At 31.1% G+C, this 22,322-nt stretch overlaps 3 protein-coding genes across 23 annotated transcripts; 1 reads left to right on the top strand and 2 right to left on the bottom strand.

Moving 5' to 3' along the window:
• Window positions 1–3,873: 3,873 nt before the first annotated feature.
• LOC146924941 (toll/interleukin-1 receptor-like protein) lies at window positions 3,874–5,918 on the bottom strand. Its single transcript, XM_085709915.1, has 3 exons — window positions 5,751–5,918; window positions 4,563–5,415; window positions 3,874–4,298 (listed from the first exon to the last, which is right to left on the bottom strand). The coding sequence occupies exons 1-3, from the start codon at window positions 5,752–5,754 to the stop codon at window positions 4,220–4,222; spliced, it is 936 nt and encodes a 311-aa protein (XP_085566041.1). The 5' UTR covers window positions 5,755–5,918; the 3' UTR covers window positions 3,874–4,219.
• A 2,206-nt stretch (window positions 5,919–8,124) lies between these two features.
• On the top strand, window positions 8,125–16,711 carry LOC146924940 (protein VTE6, chloroplastic-like). 21 transcript variants are annotated; one of them, XM_085709921.1, is made up of 17 exons: window positions 8,371–8,686; window positions 8,779–8,960; window positions 9,046–9,178; window positions 9,911–10,005; window positions 10,107–10,134; window positions 10,278–10,366; window positions 10,456–10,588; window positions 10,747–10,827; window positions 10,909–11,007; window positions 11,205–11,267; window positions 11,386–11,605; window positions 12,475–12,643; window positions 12,737–13,085; window positions 13,560–13,923; window positions 14,082–14,765; window positions 15,324–15,531; window positions 16,384–16,711. In XM_085709921.1, the coding sequence occupies exons 9-13, from the start codon at window positions 10,983–10,985 to the stop codon at window positions 12,740–12,742; spliced, it is 483 nt and encodes a 160-aa protein (XP_085566047.1). In that variant the 5' UTR covers window positions 8,371–8,686; window positions 8,779–8,960; window positions 9,046–9,178; window positions 9,911–10,005; window positions 10,107–10,134; window positions 10,278–10,366; window positions 10,456–10,588; window positions 10,747–10,827; window positions 10,909–10,982; the 3' UTR covers window positions 12,743–13,085; window positions 13,560–13,923; window positions 14,082–14,765; window positions 15,324–15,531; window positions 16,384–16,711. The 21 variants fall into 21 exon arrangements, 11 of the variants coding, with proteins under 11 accessions (XP_085566046.1, XP_085566048.1, XP_085566049.1 ...); XM_085709920.1 differs by lacking the exons at window positions 15,324–15,531; window positions 16,384–16,711 and adding an exon at window positions 8,125–8,364 and having other exon boundaries at window positions 8,657–8,686; window positions 14,082–14,998; XM_085709922.1 differs by lacking the exons at window positions 15,324–15,531; window positions 16,384–16,711 and adding an exon at window positions 8,125–8,364 and having other exon boundaries at window positions 8,646–8,686; window positions 14,082–14,998.
• Window positions 16,712–17,421: 710 nt separating this feature from the next.
• LOC146924939 (vesicle-associated protein 1-4-like) lies at window positions 17,422–19,185 on the bottom strand. Its single transcript, XM_085709913.1, has 2 exons — window positions 19,053–19,185; window positions 17,422–18,477 (listed from the first exon to the last, which is right to left on the bottom strand). Exons 1-2 carry the CDS (start codon window positions 19,054–19,056, stop codon window positions 17,534–17,536), a joined length of 948 nt encoding a protein of 315 aa, XP_085566039.1. The 5' UTR covers window positions 19,057–19,185; the 3' UTR covers window positions 17,422–17,533.
• Window positions 19,186–22,322: the final 3,137 nt, after the last annotated feature.

Here is a 22,322-nt window from a genome sequence, read left to right as displayed (position 1 = left end):
ACCATCAATTTTTTTTGTTTTTTACATTCGAGACTGGAGAGAGTATAACGAATAATTGATAAGTTAATTTTTAGCTTACAACGGATGAGTTAAGTAGTGAGTAATTGAGAAAATTCGTTTTTTTTTTCTTTCATTCCAACATAATTTATTTAAAATACGAATTATGGAAGATTGAAGGGTAATTGACTAAATTATATTTAACGAATAATTTGATTACTCCTTACATTAATGCTTTAATTTTTCATTCCAACATAATTTATTTTCATCTTCCATATGATTGAAGTTAAATACGAGTTCGTTTTTATTTAAAATACAAATTATTGAAGTTAGGAGTTAAAAGTTAAAAGTAATTTAGTTAAACGAATTCGTTTTTATTCGAAAAAAAAACGAATTTTAGTCAAAAGGGTAATTGAGAGAAATTAGGAGTAATCAAATTCTTAAATTAGTAGGGAGTGTATCATCAACTTCGTCCTTGAATTTGCACTAATCGACCAAATTCATCCTCCAATTTAACGAAATATCAAAATAATCCCTGAATTTGTAAAATGTCAATCAAATTATGCTGGCCGAGATTGAATAAAAATGAATTCGTTTCATCTTTCGAATAAAAACGAATCCGTGCACCAGTTTTTCGTATGAATTGGAGGATGAACGAATCTTGGCCGATTCGTTTCATCTTCAGAATAAAAACGAATTCGTTTAACTCCTAACTTCAATGTTGATTACTCCTAATTTCTCATAATTACCCTTTCAAAAATTTCGTTTTTTTTTTCCAAAATTAAGAAGATTTTTGAAAATTTTGGAATTTAATTTTCAAAATAAAAAATGAAAAATTTAATATAAAATTAATTTACTTTTTAAATTAATATAAAATTAATTTTTCCGAAATTTTAAAAATTATAAAAAATCAGAAAAAAAATATTCATATTTTTTTTCCAAAAATTTTAAAATCGAAAACATCAGAAAAAACATTAAATTTTTTTTTCAAAATTTAAAAAATTAGAAAAAAAAAATATGGTTTTTTTCTTCGAAATTAAGAAGATTTTTAAAAATTCTAGAAATTAATTTTTAAAATAAAAAAAAAAGGTCAGATTTTTTTTCAAAAAAGCTGTTTTAAATTTTTTCTCTGGAAAAAAAATCATTTAAAATAAAAAAATTTAAATTTAGATCATATTTTTTTTGAATTGAAAATTCTGAAAAATGAAAACTATTTTCCTGAATGTTTTTAAAATAAAAAATGAATTTTTTTTCTAATTTTTACAATTTTTTTTATTTTTAAAAATTAATTTTCTGATATTTTAATTTTTTTATTTCTAAATTAAAATATATTTTATTTTTTAAAAAAATTCAAATTTTAACAATTTTTTATTTTTGAAAATTAATTTTCATTTTTTAAATTGTTTTTTATTTTTAAATTAATATAAATTCATTTATAATATTTTTTATTTAAATAAAAAGGTACAAATGGCACATGTACCCTTAAAAAAAATAAAAAACAAAACTAATTATAATGTCAGCGCGCCACATAATCAGATATGCACAGTCAGATGAGGGAGGGGGGTATTCTGGAAAAAAAAAATTACGAGGACGAAATCCTAACCGAAAATTTCATAGGGGGTTAATCGAAAATGACTTATATTACAGGGGGTAAAACACTATTAAATCTTAAATTTAAAACTTACATATTTGTGGTGTGGTAGGTTTTTCCTCTGTATCTCTAGGGGGTGCTTGTTCGATTGGTTTTGGTGTGGGTGGCATCGGCATGGCAAGGAGAATGCATCACTTGTCCCTGCTCTTCCTCTTCTGTCTACCACCACCACCGCTACTGGAGGTTCTTCCTCAGCTGCTCCAGACCCTTTTCAGTCCCTGCCACCAGAAGAGCAGTTTCGAGCTGCAACTTCTGATCATCGTATAAACCACAAGTCGAATCCCCCATGGGCGATCATTTTGTGGGCATTGGCTGCAGGAATCTTCTTGATATTGGTTGCCATAAAAGTCTTCTTTTGGTTATCATCATCACCAGCACCTGCAGCCAACGCTGTTGTGCTTGGAGTGCTAGTGCCAAATACATCAGTGGGCAGCAACAATGGAGTCTAACAGATAGAATTTCGTTTATTCAAAGAACAAGAATGAGAAGAAGCTTATTTTTCAAGATATAATACTAGTAATAATACGTACACACGTGCGCGCGCGCACACACAGATATATATAAGGTTTTGCTAGAAGACACCTTTTATGAAGGTGTCTTTTAGCAAGTTATTCTATGAGCATTTGCTAAAAGACACCAACTAATTTTTATGAAGGTGTCTTTTAGCAAAGTTATAACTAAAAATTGGAAATCACACCTTGAGGTGTGGATTGCTAAAAGACACCTTCATAGGTGGCTTCTAGCAAAACCCATATATATATATATATATATATATATATATATATAAATAAAATTACTTATTGTGTTGACATACCAATGATGTTCTTGGTATTAAGCAGTATGTATCATTCTCCAATCAATGTACTTTCAGGGTCACTTGCTGGCCATGACAAGAGAAATGTTTATTCTTACAAAATAGAATACACAAAAGGAACAATGACTCGTCGAAACTGTCAATGAGCATATCTCTCCTAAATTCAAGGATAAAGCTTGTGTTTTTTACATTTTACTTACTCTTATTGTTTGTTAAATTGGTTGAGAGTCTGAGTTGTTTCTTGTACACATTTGCTGTTGGTTAGCACTGCCTTGTCCCACAAAGGGGTAAGGTTTATGAATCTGTTATAGTGTTAAGATTCCTTTGTTAATCTTCCAAAGAAACCATTGTTAGGTTTATCTTTTGTCCTTGCACTGCAAGTAATTTGGCTAAAGAAGGTTGAACCACAAAAGTGAAATGTAAAGTGTTTCGTAACATAGTGAATACAGTGAGAATCACAAGTGAAGTGATCAATTGAGAAATTTTACAGAGTGCTTTCATCTCTCTCTCTCTCTCTCTCTCTCTCTCTCTCTCTCTCTCTCTCTCTCTATCTATCTATCTATCTATCTATCTATCTATCTATCTATCTATCTATCTCTCTCCAAAACTTTCTCAAACAACTGTATTTTTTTTATGTTATTCTTCTTCTTCTCTGATAACAAGTGTGTGAGTGAATGTGCAAAGTGAATTACACCAACAACTAGCATCAACATCAAGAACCCTAGTTGGATCGCATAGATTCAATAATGGATCAAGAACGTGGGTAGTGAGGATCCAAGGAGTATTTGGTTTGCAGAGAGTGCTGGAAATGGTGCAAAGTGGTATCCAAAAGGAGGAAGAGAGTGCTTCCTACGAGGAATCCAACAAGAGAGTGAATATTGAGAGGATTTCTTATGAATGAGTGGCATGGATATTTTATGCAATGTAATATTGAATCACATTTATTTTCAGCTGGTCCAACTGAGTCTTTAGTAAGATTAAACTGAAGTTTCTTGAATGCAAATTCAATACTTGCACACATGATAGATGAACAATTATAACAATAAAAGAGTTTTCATTTCTCTATGATTTAAGTCAAATTTTAAACTTTTTTTTGTTGGAAACCTACTTGTTTATTTTTTTTTTTGAAGGGAACGGCCTAGTTGTTTGCTTAAATAGTATTTAAGATGTTAATTACAAGTTTTTTGGAAACTTAATTATAATTTTTGTTTAATTTTTATGTAATTTTGTTACATTATTCATTACACCATTCACATTTTTGTTGAAGTTTCACAAAAAGTCATTTAAAAATGAATTCAAGAACTACAACAATAATGACCTCATACTTTATTTCCATAAAAAATCATAACAAAAGTTTGTATCAGTATTTGATATGATTAAGGGACTCACACAATTTATGGAGAGAAATAACGAAGAAAAAAATGAAAGATACTTGATTAAACTGATTCAATGAATGAAAAATACAAAGGGTTAAGGTTATATACAATAGTGAAGCAAGTGTATTTACTAACAAATCCCTAACTAATTCAGTTAAGAAAATAAATCTCTAACAATAGAACATAAAAAGAAGAAACCCACCTATCTAAGACATTCTTATTGATAACAATCATATGGACAGTAAGCTCATGAAAGACCTTAGGCCTCAAGGCTTTGACTGATCAAGTGACATAATGTTCGTCTCTAAATATTACAATAAGTTACAACTTCAATCTTGTCTTGTGCATGACTTCATTATAATAAAATTGGAAGCCTTCCTTCTAGTCCGTTTGTATACACAAACTATTTTTAATATCATTGGCCATTTTCACAATCTCTCCGACTAGTTTATATTCGTAGCTGCAAAATTGAAAGAAATATTAATTCATGTATGCACAATGTTTTCATCTTATCCATTAATCAAAATAGCAATTAAAAGAATATATTAAATGAAAATTACTCTTCACAAGATACAAAATTGCACATGAACTGAAAACAAAACTTTAACAACACACAATTCTGCATGCCTAACAACATTTTAACAAAAGTCATTCTTAAAAATGTTAACTAAAAGACCAAGTTTTAAGATAGGAACTTAAATATTTGAAAGCATGTCACATATACCTACAATTGGAAGCTATTCCTTTCAAGTTAGCAACTTCAGATAAAGCTGACCTCCATTCCATTACCTTCTCAGAGTCATTTCCAAAATCTTCTTTATGCTTAGCCATGGCTCTTTCATAGCTGTTTTTCTGATGCCTTACATCGGACGGTTCTATTTTGTAAAAGATTGGCAAAACCTTTTGGTTCAGCATCTTTTTACAGTTAAGAATAGTGACCAATTCATCTAGACACCAAGGAGAATCTGCAAAGTTTTCAGAAAAAACAACAATTGAAATCCTTGATGCCTCAATTGCTTTGACTAGAGATGATGAAATTTCGTCCCCGCCCTGGAGTTCCTCATCATCCATGAAGGTCTTGAACCCCTTCCGGCACAAAGCATCATAAAGAAAACCTGTAAAAGACTGACGAGTATCTTCCCCTCTAAAACTGAGGAAAATATGCCATTTAGCAAGTGAGTATCTCCAACTATCTAGTGATGCTTTTTTAGGTATCCCTTCACATTTCCTATTTAGTGCCTTAATTTTTTCATATAATTCATTAAATTCATTCCATGATGGCGGTTTTGATTGTATTGTAAGATTCTCCATTTTTTGCATGACTATGTCTGCTTCTTTTAGCCACTCAAACACAACATCTCTAACCTTTTCAGTTTTACGATCAATTTCTTCAACTTTTGCACACGCACGATCTCGATTTGAAATGAGTTTCTTCTTTTGTCTTTCAACTTTTATATAGCATTTGCCAAACCAATAAGATACACGTTTATTTCCATCAACTTCATCTACCACCTTCTTTACCGCATAAGTTACAAGAAGACAACCATACTGAACAACAGCATAGGGTTTTTTGCTTGCTGCAAAATATTATTAATAGAAACTAAATCAGCATAATTTTACCTATATATGTATATTAAACTTATAACAAAACTTAAAATGATTTTATTTATGTTGGACATTAATGCGTTGGATTTCCCCGCGACTCATGAGTTATAAGGATACAACTCGGTTGAACTTTTTGATCTTTCTCAAAAAACTATTAAGATTTTGTTTTTTAATTTTCAACACTATCAATTATACATCTTATGCGTGTGAGTAAATAATCATCCAACAATTTATCTATCATCCAACTTGTAATGTGGGAAACAAAAAAGAGAGAGAGGAGAATTGAGTGAAAGGAAATTGAACTCACACATGTTGCAGCATGCAGAAATGATGTAATGTAAGAGTGAAAGAAAATTGTCTCTTAATTAGCTTCAAACCAAAATCAACAACAAAGGATTGGAGGCTCAGAGCAGATAAGGTATTGTAAGTTAAGTGTGATATGAACCCATTAATTCCCCATCTATACCAAAATTATTATCAAGTGTATAAGAAGCTGACTTGTCAAATTGGCATCGTTAGAAACTTCCAACTTATTGCATCGTTAGAAACTTCCAACTTATGGTCAATATATTTTTGTTTTATTGAAATTTATAGTCAGCGGTGAAGCTAGCAAAAAATTTACGCAGAGGTCAACAAAAAAGAAAAAATAAAATAATTTTTTTTGATGGAATTTTTTTTTTAAAACCAACATATTAAATTATTCAATTTTTGTCTCAATTTTTTAAAATTTTACAAAAAAAAAGTGTTTTTAGTCTTAGATTTAATCTATATAACAAAAAAATTAAGGACTGCTAAAATATTTAAAAATTTCTAGTGCCGTAGAGACTAAAAACAAAGTAAACCAAAAATTAGTCAATACAAGTTAGCTTATAGCAATTGACAATAGCTACTATTTAAAAAAGTTGGACAAAATGTGTTCCAAGAAGTCAATTTTATTCATAATTGATTGTTTACAAAATAGATTAATAATGTTTTTTTTCCAATGTAAACTAATAGGTAATTTGCAAGAAACTCATTGCCCATTTAATATTGTCTTGATAATTTTATTGTTGAATTTTTTTTTTCTCTATAGTTGTTATTGAGACCGGAAGTTCAAAATCAATACAAATGAATCTATCAATCATGTAGTAATTTTTTAACTTTCTTATCTATGTTAATTTTCGACAACCGAACTTTTTTAAGATGGTTCAATGTTTATTATTTAAGATAGCTAAATATAAATCCATACCTACCAACTCAAAAATAATATTGGCTACCCTTCCACATGAAGGGATACGCCCCTGCTTATGTCAATATTGGTGATTATTCCAGGAGACCACGACTGTACCAATATTTCCGAGAAACTTTCAACTTATTGGCATCGTTAGAAACTTCCAACTTATTATGAAAAATGAAAAATAGCTAAAAAAAAACACGTTTTCCCTTAAAAAAAAAAGTTAACACGTACTTTCCTCAACAAAAAAAAGAGTACTATTAGATAAAGTGTGTCAAATTATTTTAAACATTCGACTAAAAATATTTTTTTTTTGAAGGAAAACATTCGACTAAAAATATTATTTTCAACATAAATAAAGAATATACCCCCCCCTTGTTCATTGTATAAACTAGAGTTAACATATGTTTAGACCATGGTAACACCAAGAAAATAAAAATAAAGGTATTATTTAAAGAACTCATAAAAATACATTGTGTCTTATATTATACTTGTTAAATTAATAAATATATTCATTTTTATATAAAGCTACATCTTTTTGAAGAGTTGAGTTGAGTCGCATTCGTCTTATCTCGATTCGATCCCATATAAATTGGTTTGACTTGAAATTTGATTCAAGTTTGATTTAAATCTTGTTTTAATTTGAATTCACCTTGTATCAAATTCACAAATAAATGGAATCAGTGTTGAATTTCAATTTGTTTGCTCGAATCACATATTTTAAAATAAAATTATATGTTTTTTCCTTTATATTTTGACCCATTTTTAAAATTTAAGCAACTGTTAACATGTATACCCAACAACTTCAGAAATTCCGATTCCAACATTGATGCATGATTGTTCTAGGAGACTTGTATCAATATAACCGAGTACTAGCTAGTCCAGTGATTAACACCCTTAGCATACATAAGAAAAGTCTCCAATTATTTTTAACGTAAAAAATATGTGCATGCCCCCATGTTCGTTGACGTAGAAGAAACTATGAAATTTCGTAAGAAAACGAAAGGAGTTAAACTAAGAATAAATGTCTAGTAGTATCATTTTTTTCGACATATATCTCAAATCGGGTACAAAGGGTTGCAAACAAAGTTTTAGAATTTGGATTTATGCTAACTCAATTTACAAGAACAGCCCAAACTTTAATAAGTACTACAAAAATCATAGTATATTTTTTGCAAAAGTTTTTTATTTTCCGTTTTAGCGTGGTGTTTATTTAATTCAGATTGAAAGATTAACTTTGATCAAGTGCAAATTCAAACAATGACTTTGATGTCGTAAATGTTGGAGGCATGACTGTTTCAGACACTGATACAATCATATTTATAGGCTTATGAAGTTTGTCGTTTTATGTTATTAACATGGATGTTGTAAGTTTGTTGGCAAATTTATCGTTTTTGTTATTAGCGACTTTGAATCCATAAGCTATCGATGTACTCTATCAGTTTAAATGAAAGAATATTGTTTATCTACTAAACTAGATAGGAAAATCAATGTCCGTGGAAATTACAATTTTGCCCTTAATAAGGGCATTTTCGTAAATTAGTAAATGGACTCCCCTTGCCTATATATATGTGAAAAGGAAAAAAAAAAACAAAACAAAAGAAGGGGGACGAGAGATTGGAACGGGAGAGGAAGAAGGGGGATGAGAGAAAGAGGAAACGGGAATAGAGAAAGAAGGGTCGGCGTCTTCTTCTTCTTCATCAAAGAGGTGATTTTCTTATTCCTTCTTGAATCTAAGGCCATGCATGTCTCAGATTGAATGAGTTTTGTGCTTTTAATTCAAAAATTTAGGTTTTTGGTTTGTTTCTTTGCAATTTTGGGTTTAATTCATCTATGTGAAATTAAATTTCTCAATTTGTATAGTTTTGAACTATTGCCATCAGATTGTTTAGAAAGTAGCAATTAAGTTGTTGTGGGGTATGTTTGAATTGATGTTTTAGTGTTTGGGTTAAAATTGAAGTCTTTAGAAGCAATAAGTTGTCCATTAAGTTGTTTTGCAGAAGCTTAAGTTGGAATACAAGTTGTTGCAGGTATGGTTATGTGTTCTTTATATTACCAATGCTATATTTAAGTTACCATATGAGTAGGTGGTGAACTGATAAACTATTTTGGGAGTTGACAGAATTGCTTAAATCATAATTGAGCTGTTTTAGAAGCTGACAGAAAGTGATTATGGAGGATTAGGGCAAGGGCAGAAGTGGATAAATTGTAATTAGGCTGCTGATTGGGATACAAGCTAGGAATAAGCTGTTTTTGGAAGAAGTTTGGTGAAACCCGTATTTGGGACAGGGCTCCACTAAAACGGTAAGAACTCACTCCCTGTAACTTGGAATCAAGTGATTTTTGATGCTATGGTTAGCTAACGAAATTCCGGACGTTTTTGTACCAGTTTCATTGATTTTGGTCCAGATTTGACTTCTGTAGACGATTTTGAAGTTGGGGGCAGAAGTAGGAATTTATGCTGAACCACCATGAATATAAGTTGTTTTGATGTGTTAAAGTTTGGTATCACTTAACAATAGGTATTTTTAAGTTGCCAACGAACAACTATGAATATAAGTTGTTTTGAAGTTTGGTATCACTTAACAAGCATCATTTGTTGCATTTTTATCTGTCAAATATCTTCATTTTTTAATCCTAGCATGATGTATATTAAGATTTTTTAAGCCACAATGTTGCAGTTTTAGAGACCTAAAACAATGAATATGATGTGTACCACTAAATTCATTAAGTTGAAATTGTGATTTATTTTACACAAATGAGTTTTTATTCAATTGTAAAAATAAAAAATAAAAACTTGAGGGTAGGATATGAAACTTTGAACGGGAACTCGTCAGGTCTGTTGCCGAAGTTCATGCTCTACATCAAATAGGTATTTTCTATAAAGCTTATGATTATGCAAGTAGCAAAGTTTATAGGGTTCTACATTCTGTGAAAACATATTTGTCATCTATATGTCTACTACTCATATTGCCGTAACAAAAATAGGCTTTTATGATGTATCATTTTTTTTAAAATGGTTTTTGAAGAATTAGCAATTGATAGCAGAATTGAGGTTCTTAAATGTCTAATATTTTCCAAAAATTTAACCAATTGGTCGCCATAAAAAAAAATTCCCAGTATTATCTCCAACACATGACCAATAAAGAAATTCTTTCTTTGCTATTACCTTTCTCTGTCTCCCTTGTGTGAATTCAATTATGTCCTTGATTTGGTGGATTTCATTTCTTGGTTTGTGACTATGGTTTCTATAGTTATCTTTTTTTGGTAGGTATTTATTTTTCAGAATTTGAGGGAGGGGAGTGGAACCTCAAATCATGTGCAAAATGAGAAGGAGAAATTTGAAGAGGTAATTCTTATGGTTGCTACATTAATAGTTATTTTCTGTTACTTTAAAGGTTTAAGAAACCGTAATAATATGATATTTATAACTTGACGTGTTCTTGACAGGAAGCATAGAGTGAATAAATCCATTAAGGTGCCTGCTGTCAGCAACAAGCTTGCGGATCTCCCTCCTGATTTTTAAGTTTATAGCTGCAGATTGCAATTTGAGATTAATTTGTGCAACTTGATATGGCAAGTTTAAGTTGTTAATTTGGGTTACTTTGTATTGTGTTTTAGGTGGTATAGGTACAAAGGGAATGATGATGGTACTGATCAAGTTAGTGGTGTTGAACTTGATAAAGTGTCTTAAACAATCTGAACCAAAGGTTAGTGGTGTTTAGTGGTTAAGGTATAAATAGTTATTGTTGTAGCACTTTTGATGGAAGAGAAATGTGATTCCATTTTTGTTCTATAGGCTTTTGAAGATGCTAAAAGGTTGGTCAATCAAGAGAAGGTGCACAATTTATTAATAAAAAAAGAAGTCACATGAGAAGGAAATGTGAGATTGCACAATTTATAAGGTGAACAACGTCCAGACATATTGTAAGGTGAGATTCTGGAAAAAATTAATTTGTTTCTAATGCTTTTTCTTAGCATTGTTATGGAATATCTGTCACTACGGCGCTATGGCAGATTGCGTTGATAGTTTTTATGTTCTCGGTTATGGTAAATGGCGACTGATATCCCATATTTTCTGCTATAACAGGGATTCCTTCTTGATCGACAATTGTTACTGATTGGAATTTCTTAGGATAGTATTTAGAGCATTTCCCATCTCTCATGCAAGGTGAGTTTCTGTTTGTTAAACCACATGGACCATGAACCATATGCGCCTTAACCAAGCTGTATAATTCTGGTTCTTTTATAGGATCAGACATTTGGAAAATTGGATTTAGAGTCCTTGAATCTTGGATTGTCACTGGTAGTTAAAAGATCAAGCAGATGACTTCTTCACCAAGCCACTCAGGTAGGACTACGAACTTGATTTGGTTTATTAAGGTCTGTAGAATTTTGGGGTGTTTTTCCTGTTTTCATTTTGATAATGAACTTAATTCTGGCTAGCACTTTTAATTGGAAGTGTTTGTTTACATTTTAATTATTCAAATTCACTTAAAGCTAATTAATAATTAAGTGCATTATTAAATGACAGAATCATATCATCAGGTAATGCTGCAGATCACAATTTGGATTTGAGTTTGGGAAATTCAAGTTCTACAAGGACACACAGTATGTGTTGTCTATGCAATTATGATAATGGATATGAAAATTTTCATTGTTTTTGGTTCTAGGGTTGATGCTTTTTATACTTTAGAGTTGATTGGTTTGGTGTTTGTTTAGGGTACAGCTGGAACAAAAGGGGTTGCTGAGAAAAGAAAAGGAAGAAGGGGTCCAGGGAGTGTAATTGGATATAGTGTTGCCGATTGCGTTTGTGCTTTCCTCACAATTTTTGGAGTTGGAGGAGCGGCTTTTTCTCAGCTTTGGAGACTTGGGTTTGTTGCAAGTTTCTATACCAAGTTGAGTGACACAGTCTCAAGTGAGATAGGCAAAGCATATGGAAAAACAATGTGAGTAGTTAACTCTTTCTTTTTTTGGATAGATATATGTTAGTTTCCAAGGATCAAACCCTGAACTTCATACTTAAAACTCCTTCGATGGATATCAAACTTTTTGTTCAATTTTATAGCTTTGTTGTCCTGTTTGAAATTAAAGTGGAACAAGAAGGTTTGTGCTTTGTTACATTGTTTGTTAGCCTTTGTTTGGTTACTTCCATTGATGATTGTTTCATTGTGTTAAAAATTGGGTTGACATTCATTTGGTTTTGATTCCAAATTGGGATTCCCATGTGCAACAACATTAAGTTTTGAATTTTAGGCTTTGCATTGCTTTACTTTCAGACTTCAAGTTTGATTCCTGAAATTAAAGTATGCTAAACAATTGGTTTGTAACTTTTCTAGACCTTTGATAAACATGTTCAATGGCATGTTACATGGTTCATTAAACTGAATTAATCTTGATGATGAACCATGATTTGGAATTTTTGAAACCACTCACAGTCATATTTTGTTCAAATGCACAATTTATTTGGATGAACTACGCTATATCATGATATCATATTTGAATTTTTAGTTAGTGGACTAAAGTGCCCAATAAAATGGATTAATATTTTACTGAATAAGGGTTTTGAAGTTTGTAGGATTGATGGTTCCGTGAGATTGGAACTATGATATAAAAGTGCAGGTCAGTACCAATGTTTCATTTTTTTTTCATGTGAAAACCATTTGTTTATTTCTCTGTAAAATACATGCAATGTGAACTTTTTTTTATCTCTTCAAAATTGCGTTTTTAAGATTTGATTTTTTTTCTTCCTTTGTGCATATTTAGAAGGATGGCAATTTTGACAGAACATTAAGTATAATGCTTCCATTTGAATCAGAAATTGTTGGCAAGTTTGGGTAGCGCTGAAGAAGATACATGGTGATATCATGTATGGAACATTAAGAAAGGATATAAATTGGCACTACAGCAGCACAATAATCTTAAGGAGACAGAAACATGTACAAATGTTTGAAACTTTGGATACTTCGGTAACCTTTTCCCAAAAAGTTTGTACTTTCTCTGAAGGACTAATAGATTTAGGTTTAATGAGTTATTTCAGTGGAATGAATTATATTGAATTGATCCATCACTATATGCAGCGTTAGTTTTTGTGTTGATGATGATTGCGACGAACTTCTGATATAGTGTCAAGCCACACATTGTGTCATGGTGGAGAAGCACATTTGAATGTTTGTGGCGGAAAAGCTAGATAGGTTCAAGAAACAACAAGAGAAGTGTCAATCGACACTCTTGAGAATTGCGTCGAGCAAAGTTGGTAGCAGAAAACCTAATACTCCGGTGGTGGCTGCAAATGCTTCATCAAATGGAAGAAATTCAAAAACTGGTGTTAAATTCTCAAATGATACTGAGAGGCTTCAGCAGATTAATAATATACGTAAAGCCCCCGTTGGTGCTCAGATGGAGCGTGTTATTGATCTATTGCTTGAGGTCATTTTGGCTTTCGCATTCAATTCGATTTCGTTGTTTGTTTTTTTAATTATTGTTAGTGACTGGCGGTTTTATTGTAGTGATTTTGATGCATGAGATGAGGGAAAAAAAGAATTTCATTAGACTGTATACACTCATTTTACATATTCTATGAGAAGCCTAGCTGTTAAGTTTGAGGTTAATTTACCCATTATAGCTTAAAAGTCACCAATTGCAAATTGAAACTAATATGTTTGGCTTGTGGACCTGTGATTTTGTTGAAGCTTCAACGTGCTGAATTTGCTTTTACGCACTGTGATTTCGTGAAACTCACCGCCCAGCAAAACATATTGAGAAATTCATTTAAGAAGCAAAAACGTTTTTTTATTGTTTGCAAATTAGTCATGTTACTTAAGATAGCTTACCAATGAAAGTCCACAATTAGGAATTGATTCGTTAAAACCATATTGATTTGGTGTTTTGGTTTGCTGATAGGCACGACAAGCTTTTACACCAGAGCAAATAAATGAAGTATGCTATGTTGATATGAGGCTAACAAAGATGTTTCTGAGAGTCTGAGGAAAAAACCAAACGTAGCATACGACGGGCAACGGTTCTCTTACAAGATAATCTTTACGGGTTCATATATCTTAACAGTTTTATATTTGAATACTCCTTTAGCAAATAACTTCTTCATCTGTTGTTTGTTTTTTGTCTAGCATGTTCTCATTTTCTTCTACATTATTTTAATGGCAAGATGGTTCTACCTACGTGGTTTTGTTACCACTTTTGGAAGGAGATTTCAGGGTTGTTCTTCAGGGGAATGATCAAAATGAAATTGAGATTTGTGTTGAAAGTGGTATGTACTCTTCGAACAACACAACAAACAATCATAAATTTGTTAGTATTTTTTGTCTGTGTAAATCGTGTATTCTCTGCTCACAATGGTAGAAACAAATCCCCGGAGTTGGGTAGGACCACAATGCCGAGACTAATGTGTGTTATGTATGATTGTAGGTTGTCCTGATGTGGAGGAATTTGATGGGACTCATTTGGTGTTTATTGGGGCTGGATCAGATCCTTATGAAGTTATAACAAATGCTTTACCTTTTCAATATACTCTTCTGAAGTGATATGAACTAAAACATGTTCCATTAGTGCAGTATTAGGACTTAACTAACTTATTGCTTAATTAGACAATTCCTAATTTGCAGTGATAAACTTTTTGTGCTTCTTATAAATGTGTTGTTAACTAGAACCATCAATTTTTTTCTTTGTTCAGGACTATTGAGTCGGGTTGAATAACGTAATTTTATATCATTGTATTTGCATCTTTTTGTTTGCTTTGTTTGGATTGATAGGAATGATGCGTTGTGGAACACCAACGGGTAAGGAGAATGCAGTTGCAGCATTGCTCGAGTTATGCCGGAGTGGAGGTTCAGCTGCAATTGAAAGGGCGGTTAAGGCACCAACTATTGCCGGATTACTTCAAACCCTACTATTTACCGGGACAAAGCGATCTAGACGTAAAGCCGCTTCACTTGCTATAGTGTTTCAGAGATGTGAAAATGCATCTCTACATTATGGTGTATTAGGTGTAGGCTATGCATTGGCTAGCAATTCAGCTCAAACTAGGGATTCAAGCTTTGCTGCAGGGGATGTTTCAGTACCAATGTCCATCTCTGTACCTGTAATATAGTGGTATAATACTTCTTCTGTATTTGTAATTGTTATGTTCACAATTTTTATTGGAAGTTTTTACAGATTCTTTCATTGAAACTTTATAAAGTCATAAAAAAAATGTCACCAACACCATATGTTTTCTCTTCCAAGAGATACATGAATGTTGTTGACAAGTTAGGTTCATCACTTGTGTAACGTTGAGTTATATCAAAGACAGAAAAGAGAATGCTCTACAAAAGAGTTTTAGACCATTTCTTGTGCATATTTGGTTTCATGATTTTTTTTTCCTTTCTTTGCCACTGCATATTAATCTTAATGGTCCCAATTGAAAGGGTTTTCCCTAGAGTAGTAAAATCCCACTTCATGTTCACAATTGATGATTACAATGAGGCCTAACTGTGCTCATGCCATCATTTCATTTGAATGTAAATCATCCTGCTTTTGCATTTTTTATTTTCTTGCATTGATTAGATGGAGACTTGTGTGCTATTGGAGACATTTATGCGGGTCATGTTATTATTACATTTACCATAAATTCATAAACAATGTTGCAATATGCACTATTCTTTTTTTTAGGAAAGAATCTACACTATGCTTCTTGTCTTCTGAACACCAAATCAAGGCGCTTCAGCTAGGAAATCATTCACAATTTTAACCACTGAGTTTAATAGTTCAGATGCATTAGATTTGGAGACTTTGAACATTTTCTTCAACTACAATTGAAATATTTTCGCTTCCTAGACACTCAGATAATATCCAGCTGACAATGAGAAAGGAGATAATGGTATGTAATAAGTTAATTATGAAGATCAAGATTCCAATTATGATTGCATCTTATTCAATTCAATGCTAATCACAAATTGCTACAATGAACTTACTATGGTTAAATATGTTAAATGTAATTATCTTGCTTTCTGCTTGCATTTCGTTATCCTTATAATCAACTAACTACATCTAATATTGCACTCTTTAGATATTAATCTAAGACTATTGAAGTTTTAAAAATGCAAAGTACACAATTTGGACTGTTATTTAAGGTAAACAAAAAATGATGTTGGCTGCAGGGACATATAGAAAAACCTTGGTCATCATACATCTTTGTTGTGATTTGTGATTATGTATAAATTACTACAAATGAGGTTTTTTATTGTATTTTGGTTTCTCTTACCACAAAGCTTGAATAATTTTATGTAACTAATATTTAACAACTTAATATCTAATGGATTATATGAGATATCATATACTTAGTTTGTAACAGTATTTATTAGCGGATACTTAAACTATAACGTTCACTTGAACCATAAAAAAAAATTGCGTGAGAACCTTAAAGAGTGTTACAAAGAAATTTCTCTCCATTCCCCTTTATTTCAAGATTCAAGTAAATTTAGATGTTCAAAAGTGGCTATAGTAATTATCATCCATTCTTTGACAATTTTCTTTTATTCTAGGTTTTTCCATCCTTTATATCATTTTTGAAAGAAAAAAAAATCAAATAACCATGCGTTTAAGGACCCTTTTTTTATTGTTATATTAGATTAAAAAAAAATTGTCCTTACATTTTTTTTTTTACCTTTTTTTTTATGAATATTAAGTTTGCATTTTCACTCATATTTTGCTCTTTCCCTTAATTTGCTAGAATGTGAAAAATGCAGCTATTTTTTTGAAAAATACAACTACAAGAAAGACAATGCGGTTGCTTGATGTGCTTACCGGTCAGGAATACAATTGCCGCCTCATTACCACTGAGCGTAACAAGGCTAAAAAAATCCTTGGGAGGAGGTTGGTTCCAGTTTGTTAGGGACAATCACCTACAAGAGGGCGACAAGCTCCTATTCGATTTTATCTTCTTATCTGTGCAATATTCGTTTTTGGATCATGCTTTTTTATATTTATATGCATGTAATATCTAAATTTCGAATCAGTTTACTTTTAAGCGTATTAACAAATATGTGTTTGCCAACAAAATTATCCGAAAAAAAGCAATCCACCCCGTGCGAAGCACGGGTTGACAACTAGTTTTGTTAAAAAAAATGGTGGTAGATGATTTCTTTAACCAATATAGCAATACAAATTCGTTTTATTAGAATAAAAAGTCAATTCATTTCGTTTAATAAAATGGAAAATACAAAGGGGTAGATGATAAAAATCATTAGGATTAGCCGTGAACGTTGTCTCCCTTGTTAATCTTTGTTATGAATCTTAATCTTCTCTTTTTGGTACAAAGATTCTTAATCTCTTTTTTTTTTTTTTGATAGAGTTTCTTAATCTTCTTACTTATTAGTTAATTTGACTTTCATATAAAGTATAGTATATTTTGATATTTTATCTACATAATTTAATCAAAGGTGATAAAATAAAAAGGTAAAGGAATTGCTTAGAAACAAAGTTAACAATTGATACCACATCTAAAGAAGTAAGGAATTCAACCCTACAAACAAAATTAACAATTGATACCCCATCTATAAGAAGTAAGGAATTATTTATTGTTTCATCAGTTTATTAGTCCTCCCTCACCTTTTCCTCTTTTCCATGTTAATTTTTTGAAACCACTTTGAAGTCTACCAACATCTAAACTATAACTTGCATTGCATCATCCACATTGAATTGAACATATAGCTACGTGACTTGTGAATTGTGATTGGTTCAATCCACTATTTTGTCCAAATTGGATAACTCTTGGTACGTATTTATGTACAACTCTACTCCCTTGTAATATATTTCGGCATTCTCTTTAAAACATGTAATTAGTGTTTCATTCTTAAAAATGTTAACTAGAAGACCAAGTTTCAAGTTAGGAACTTAAATATTTGAAAGCATGTCACATACCTACAATTGGAAGCTATTCCTTTCAAGTTAGCAACTTCAGATAAAGCTGATCTCCATTCCTTTACCTTCTCAGAATCATTTCCAAACTCTTTTTTATGCTTAGCCATGGCTCTTTTATAGCTGTTTTTCTGATGCCTCACAACGGACGGTTCTATTTTGTAAAAGATTGGCAAAACCTTTTGGTTCTTCATCTTTTTACACTTAAGAATAGTGACCAATTCATCTAGACACCAAGGAGAATCTGCAAAGTTTTCAGAAAAAACAACAATTGAAATCCTTGATGATTCAATTGCTTTGACCAGAGATGATGAAATTTCGTCCCCGCCATTCAGTTCCTCATCATCCATGAAGGTCTTGAACCCCTCCCGGCACAAAGCGTCATAGAGAAAACCTGTGAAAGAGTGACGAGTATCTTCCCCTCTAAAACTGAGGAAAATCTGCCATTTATCCGGTGAATATCTCCAACTATCTAGTGATGCTTTCCATTCCACGTTTGGTTTACTTCTTAAGGAAGATCCCACCCTTGTAATTTTTTCAGGTAACCCTTCACATTTCCCATTTAGTGCCTTTATTTTTTCCTGTAATTCATTAAATTCATTCCATGATGGTGGTTTTGATTGTACTGTAAGATTCTCCATTTCTTGTATGATTTTGTCAGTTTCTCTTAGCCACTCAAAGACAACATCGTTAACCTTTTCAGTTTTACAATCAATTGCTTCAACTTTTACACGCACAAGATCTCGATTTGAAATAAGTTTGTTCTTTTGTCTTTCAACTTTCATATAGCATTTGCCAAACCAATCAGATACACGTTTATTTCCATCAACTTCATCGACCACCTTCTTTACCACCTGAGTTACAAGAAGACAGCCATACTGAACAACAACATAGGGTTTTTTGCTTGCTGCAAAATATTATTAATAGAAACTAAATCAGCATAATTTTACCTATATATGTATATTAAACTTATAACAAAACTTAAAATGATTTTAAGTAGGACATTCTGTGTTGGATTATTTCATAGGCTCAATTGAAGTGGAGGAACTTGGTGAGCTAGTTTGTGTTCTTAAGTGTTGAGGCCTATGCAATGAAGAATTTAGAAAATTCAAATTCTCAAATAATTGTTACAGAAATCTAACTCAAATTCTTCTAAATAATTCTAATTTCTTGATGGAACTCATGAACAACTTGAACCCAATTGTTTGGGTTAGGCGGTGTGGGGGTTAGTGTCCCCACTGTATTTTCAATTTGTTTATAGTGTTATATATATATAAACAAATGAAGCGAAAGAAAATTGTAGTAAAGTTAGAAAGATATAAACTCATGATGCAATATGTGTGAGCAGCAATTGTTTCTACCTATGAAACTTAGAAAGATATACACAAGAGCAGCAATAGTAGTAAAGTTGTAAGTGATTAAAATGAAGATACATAATGTGAAAAAAAGAAAGAAAATTGAGCGAAAGGAAGTTGAACTCACACATATTGCAGGAGACAGAAAGAATGAATTGTATGAGTGAACTTTGAATAATTGTCTTTTAGCTTCAAACCAGAAAGTCAACAACAAAGGGTTGGAGGTAGAGCAGTAGACAAGGTGTTGTCAAGTGTGATGGTGAACCATGGTTTACCCATCTATATATATAATTGTAGGCTCCCTTGACAAGAAGAAAGATTAATATATAGATAGTAGTAATAAACTATAGGTTATAATAATAATAATAATAATAATAATAATAATAATAATAATAATGAAGTGATTATTTCATTCGAAGAATCGTTTGTAAACAATAGAAGTTGACTCATATTCGAACTCACCAAACTTAAAAAAAAAAAATTGAGGATCGATGAGTTGATCTAGTCACATCACATCAACTAGCATTTGCATTGTTTTTAAATAAATTTCTTTTTTTCAAGTAAGGTGTCTAATGTTCGAATCTCAATCCCTGCATATATTATATATTATGCATTATTTCTTTAACAAATGAGCTAAACTAAACTCTAAGAACTTTAATTAAGGCCAATATATAGCCTCTGAGAAAATTAATACATTTTTTAAATGTCAAATAATATTAATTGTTATTTTGTTAGCAGGCAAAGTTAAACATGTGACTTCCTTGTCATATGTGTTTGGATTGCCACTGACGTAAATTAATGATAACATTTAAGGGGTTTTGTGAGATTTTCATATGGTTATGACATTTGGCATTTTAAGAAGATGGCTAGAACATTAACAGACTTTTCGGAACAATTAGTTTGAAGATTCAAGAACTCATGTCATGTGTAATTTCATCTTCTTCTAGTATGTCTTATAATTATATATGAAAAGCTAGCTAAATCCATTATGTAAGGCCAAAGTAAATCTCCATGAATCTTCATGTGATTGAATTCTAGTAGTTAACAACTATACAATTGATATTTTGTTCGAAATAATTGAGTCTTATTCTTAATGTTTTTCTATAATTGATCACTATCGAGTTGATTATATGATTGATACTTTGCTAATGAAAAATAGGTAGCAGTGATAACCGAAACTAAGATCTTTCGTCATGAATTTATTTACTAATGAAACATAAAAAAAATTATGATGCGTTCATTATAATTTTTTTTAAGAAGCTAAATTAGTCTACACACCGATGAGAATCAAATCTGAGACTCCGAGGAGGAGCACACTCCTAGATCCCAAATTAATATCACCAGGCCAAATGTTCTTCAAAGCTTAAATTGCTAATTAATCACGTAAGAATTTAGGGGTTATTGATAAGAAACAAAGGATATTGAAACAAGGAAATTGACTAAACCTACATTGCCAATTTAAAATTATTTTTGTAAAACTTAATTGTGTTAACCTGATAATGAAAAGGAGAGAATTATATTCTTTATCATTCCTAGTCAAATTTGCAATTTTACCTAGGTTACTAAATCAAACATTTGTTGAGCAGTTAAATTAAAGAAAGTGTTAATATGTGTCCTTATAGTACTTTTTAGTGCATTAAAGATTGAAATTTTGCATCAAAAACTTTGCATTTTATTTTTTAAATATAATATTGAGTCGTGTTTAGTTGCATCCTAAGGTCACGTGTTAATGAAATTAAAATGAGAAATTTTCGATTTAAAAAAAACAACTTTGAAATTTTAAGGAGTTGATGAATGCACAATTTTCAAAACATAATTTCTACGGTAAATTCATTAACATGTACATTGTAAAGGCACACATTATTACACTCCCTAGTTTCAAATTATATGTCATTTTAATAAACTTAGTTTGTTTCAAATTATATGTCACTTTACAATATCAATGAATCATTAATGTATATTTTCATATTATGCCGCCTACTATTTATTACTTTATCTTTTTTTATTCTTTTAATTTATGTTTTCCACATCATTAAAGAATGATATTTTTGTAAAACAATTTACAATTACTTTTTTTTTTCTATACAACATTAAATATATTTCTTAATCAATATAAAATTGTTAAAATGACATATAATTTAAAACAGATGAAGTTTATAATTACTATTACTAAAATACAATTTGATACACTTGCGAAATTATCATCAATACCCAACTTCAGGGAATCCGATTTCAATTTATGATTTCAATTTATGGCCAATGTTATTGTCAAAACTAATGGTCAATATTGGTGATTATTCTAGGAGACAAGGACTATATCCTAAAATAAAACTAAAAATAAAAGAAACAAGGACTATATAACCGAGAGTAGTAGCAACTAGCAACCACTCAATAAAATATAACCTAGTAGTAGTGCTATGATTACCACAAACATTAGATAAGTGTCAAATTATTTTAAAAATTTGTCAAGAAGATCCTTTGTTCGATATATAAATTGAAGTTAAATATATTTTTAATTTCTAAAAAATTAAGACCTTCTATGTCTAGATTCTATTAGAAAAAGAGTTTTAGTCCTCTACAAAATCGTCGTTTAAAACATTAATCTCTGCTGTTAAATTATTGATGACTGTCCTTGTGAGCTTAACTCAGCTGTAATGGACAATGCATAATATATGCAAGGTTCGAGGTTCAAACCCCGACCACTACCAAAAAAAAAATTTGCTGACTAAACTATCCAAAGTGCTAGCCAGTAATACCATTTTTATTGACATGGTATACATGTGGGAAGTGAGTGACACACAACTTTCATTAATTTTAAATAATAGAAATGCTAAGGGTTTCTACTAATAAAAATAGAATTTGTGCCAATTTATTTTTTAAAAGGTTGATTTATTATTTGATGGAAGGATATGAAAAAAATCACATTAATTTGATATGAGCTGAGATCAGGTTAAACATAAAATATTGCTTTTGAAAACTTTTTATTTTCCGTTAGTGTTATCGTATTGCAGTATTGACCATAGTCTAGGTTGTATGGTTTAACATCCCATAGTGGGCTGTGGCTACAGTACGAGACCATTATGGGTCTCTCACCGTGCAAGACCTCTTAATTTTTATTTTTGTTTGTTTCAAATTGTTTAGGAGCCATTGGATTTACTTATTTTAAGTGAACGGTAGGGATTAATTTAAAAGTTCTCAAAAGTTGACTGTTAAAATTTGTATTGTTGATGAACATTGTGGAATTTGTAGTTTCATTTTAAAAAGGGTGATTTAGTCAATGAACCAAAAATACTGTTGACAAATATAATTGAATTATGGCATTTGGATATTGTGGAAAACCATTGAAACGGACTGATTTACACCATATGTACCCGACCGGATTTTAAAACGTTATTAA

Source organism: Medicago sativa, chromosome 5 (genome assembly GCF_051527215.1).
Source record: "Medicago sativa cultivar Bolivia chromosome 5, Bolivia_mono, whole genome shotgun sequence".
In the NCBI taxonomy this organism is placed as follows: domain Eukaryota; kingdom Viridiplantae; phylum Streptophyta; class Magnoliopsida; order Fabales; family Fabaceae; genus Medicago; species Medicago sativa.
Note: the sequence above shows the minus strand (reverse complement) of the source record. Positions and strands in the feature narration are given on the sequence as shown.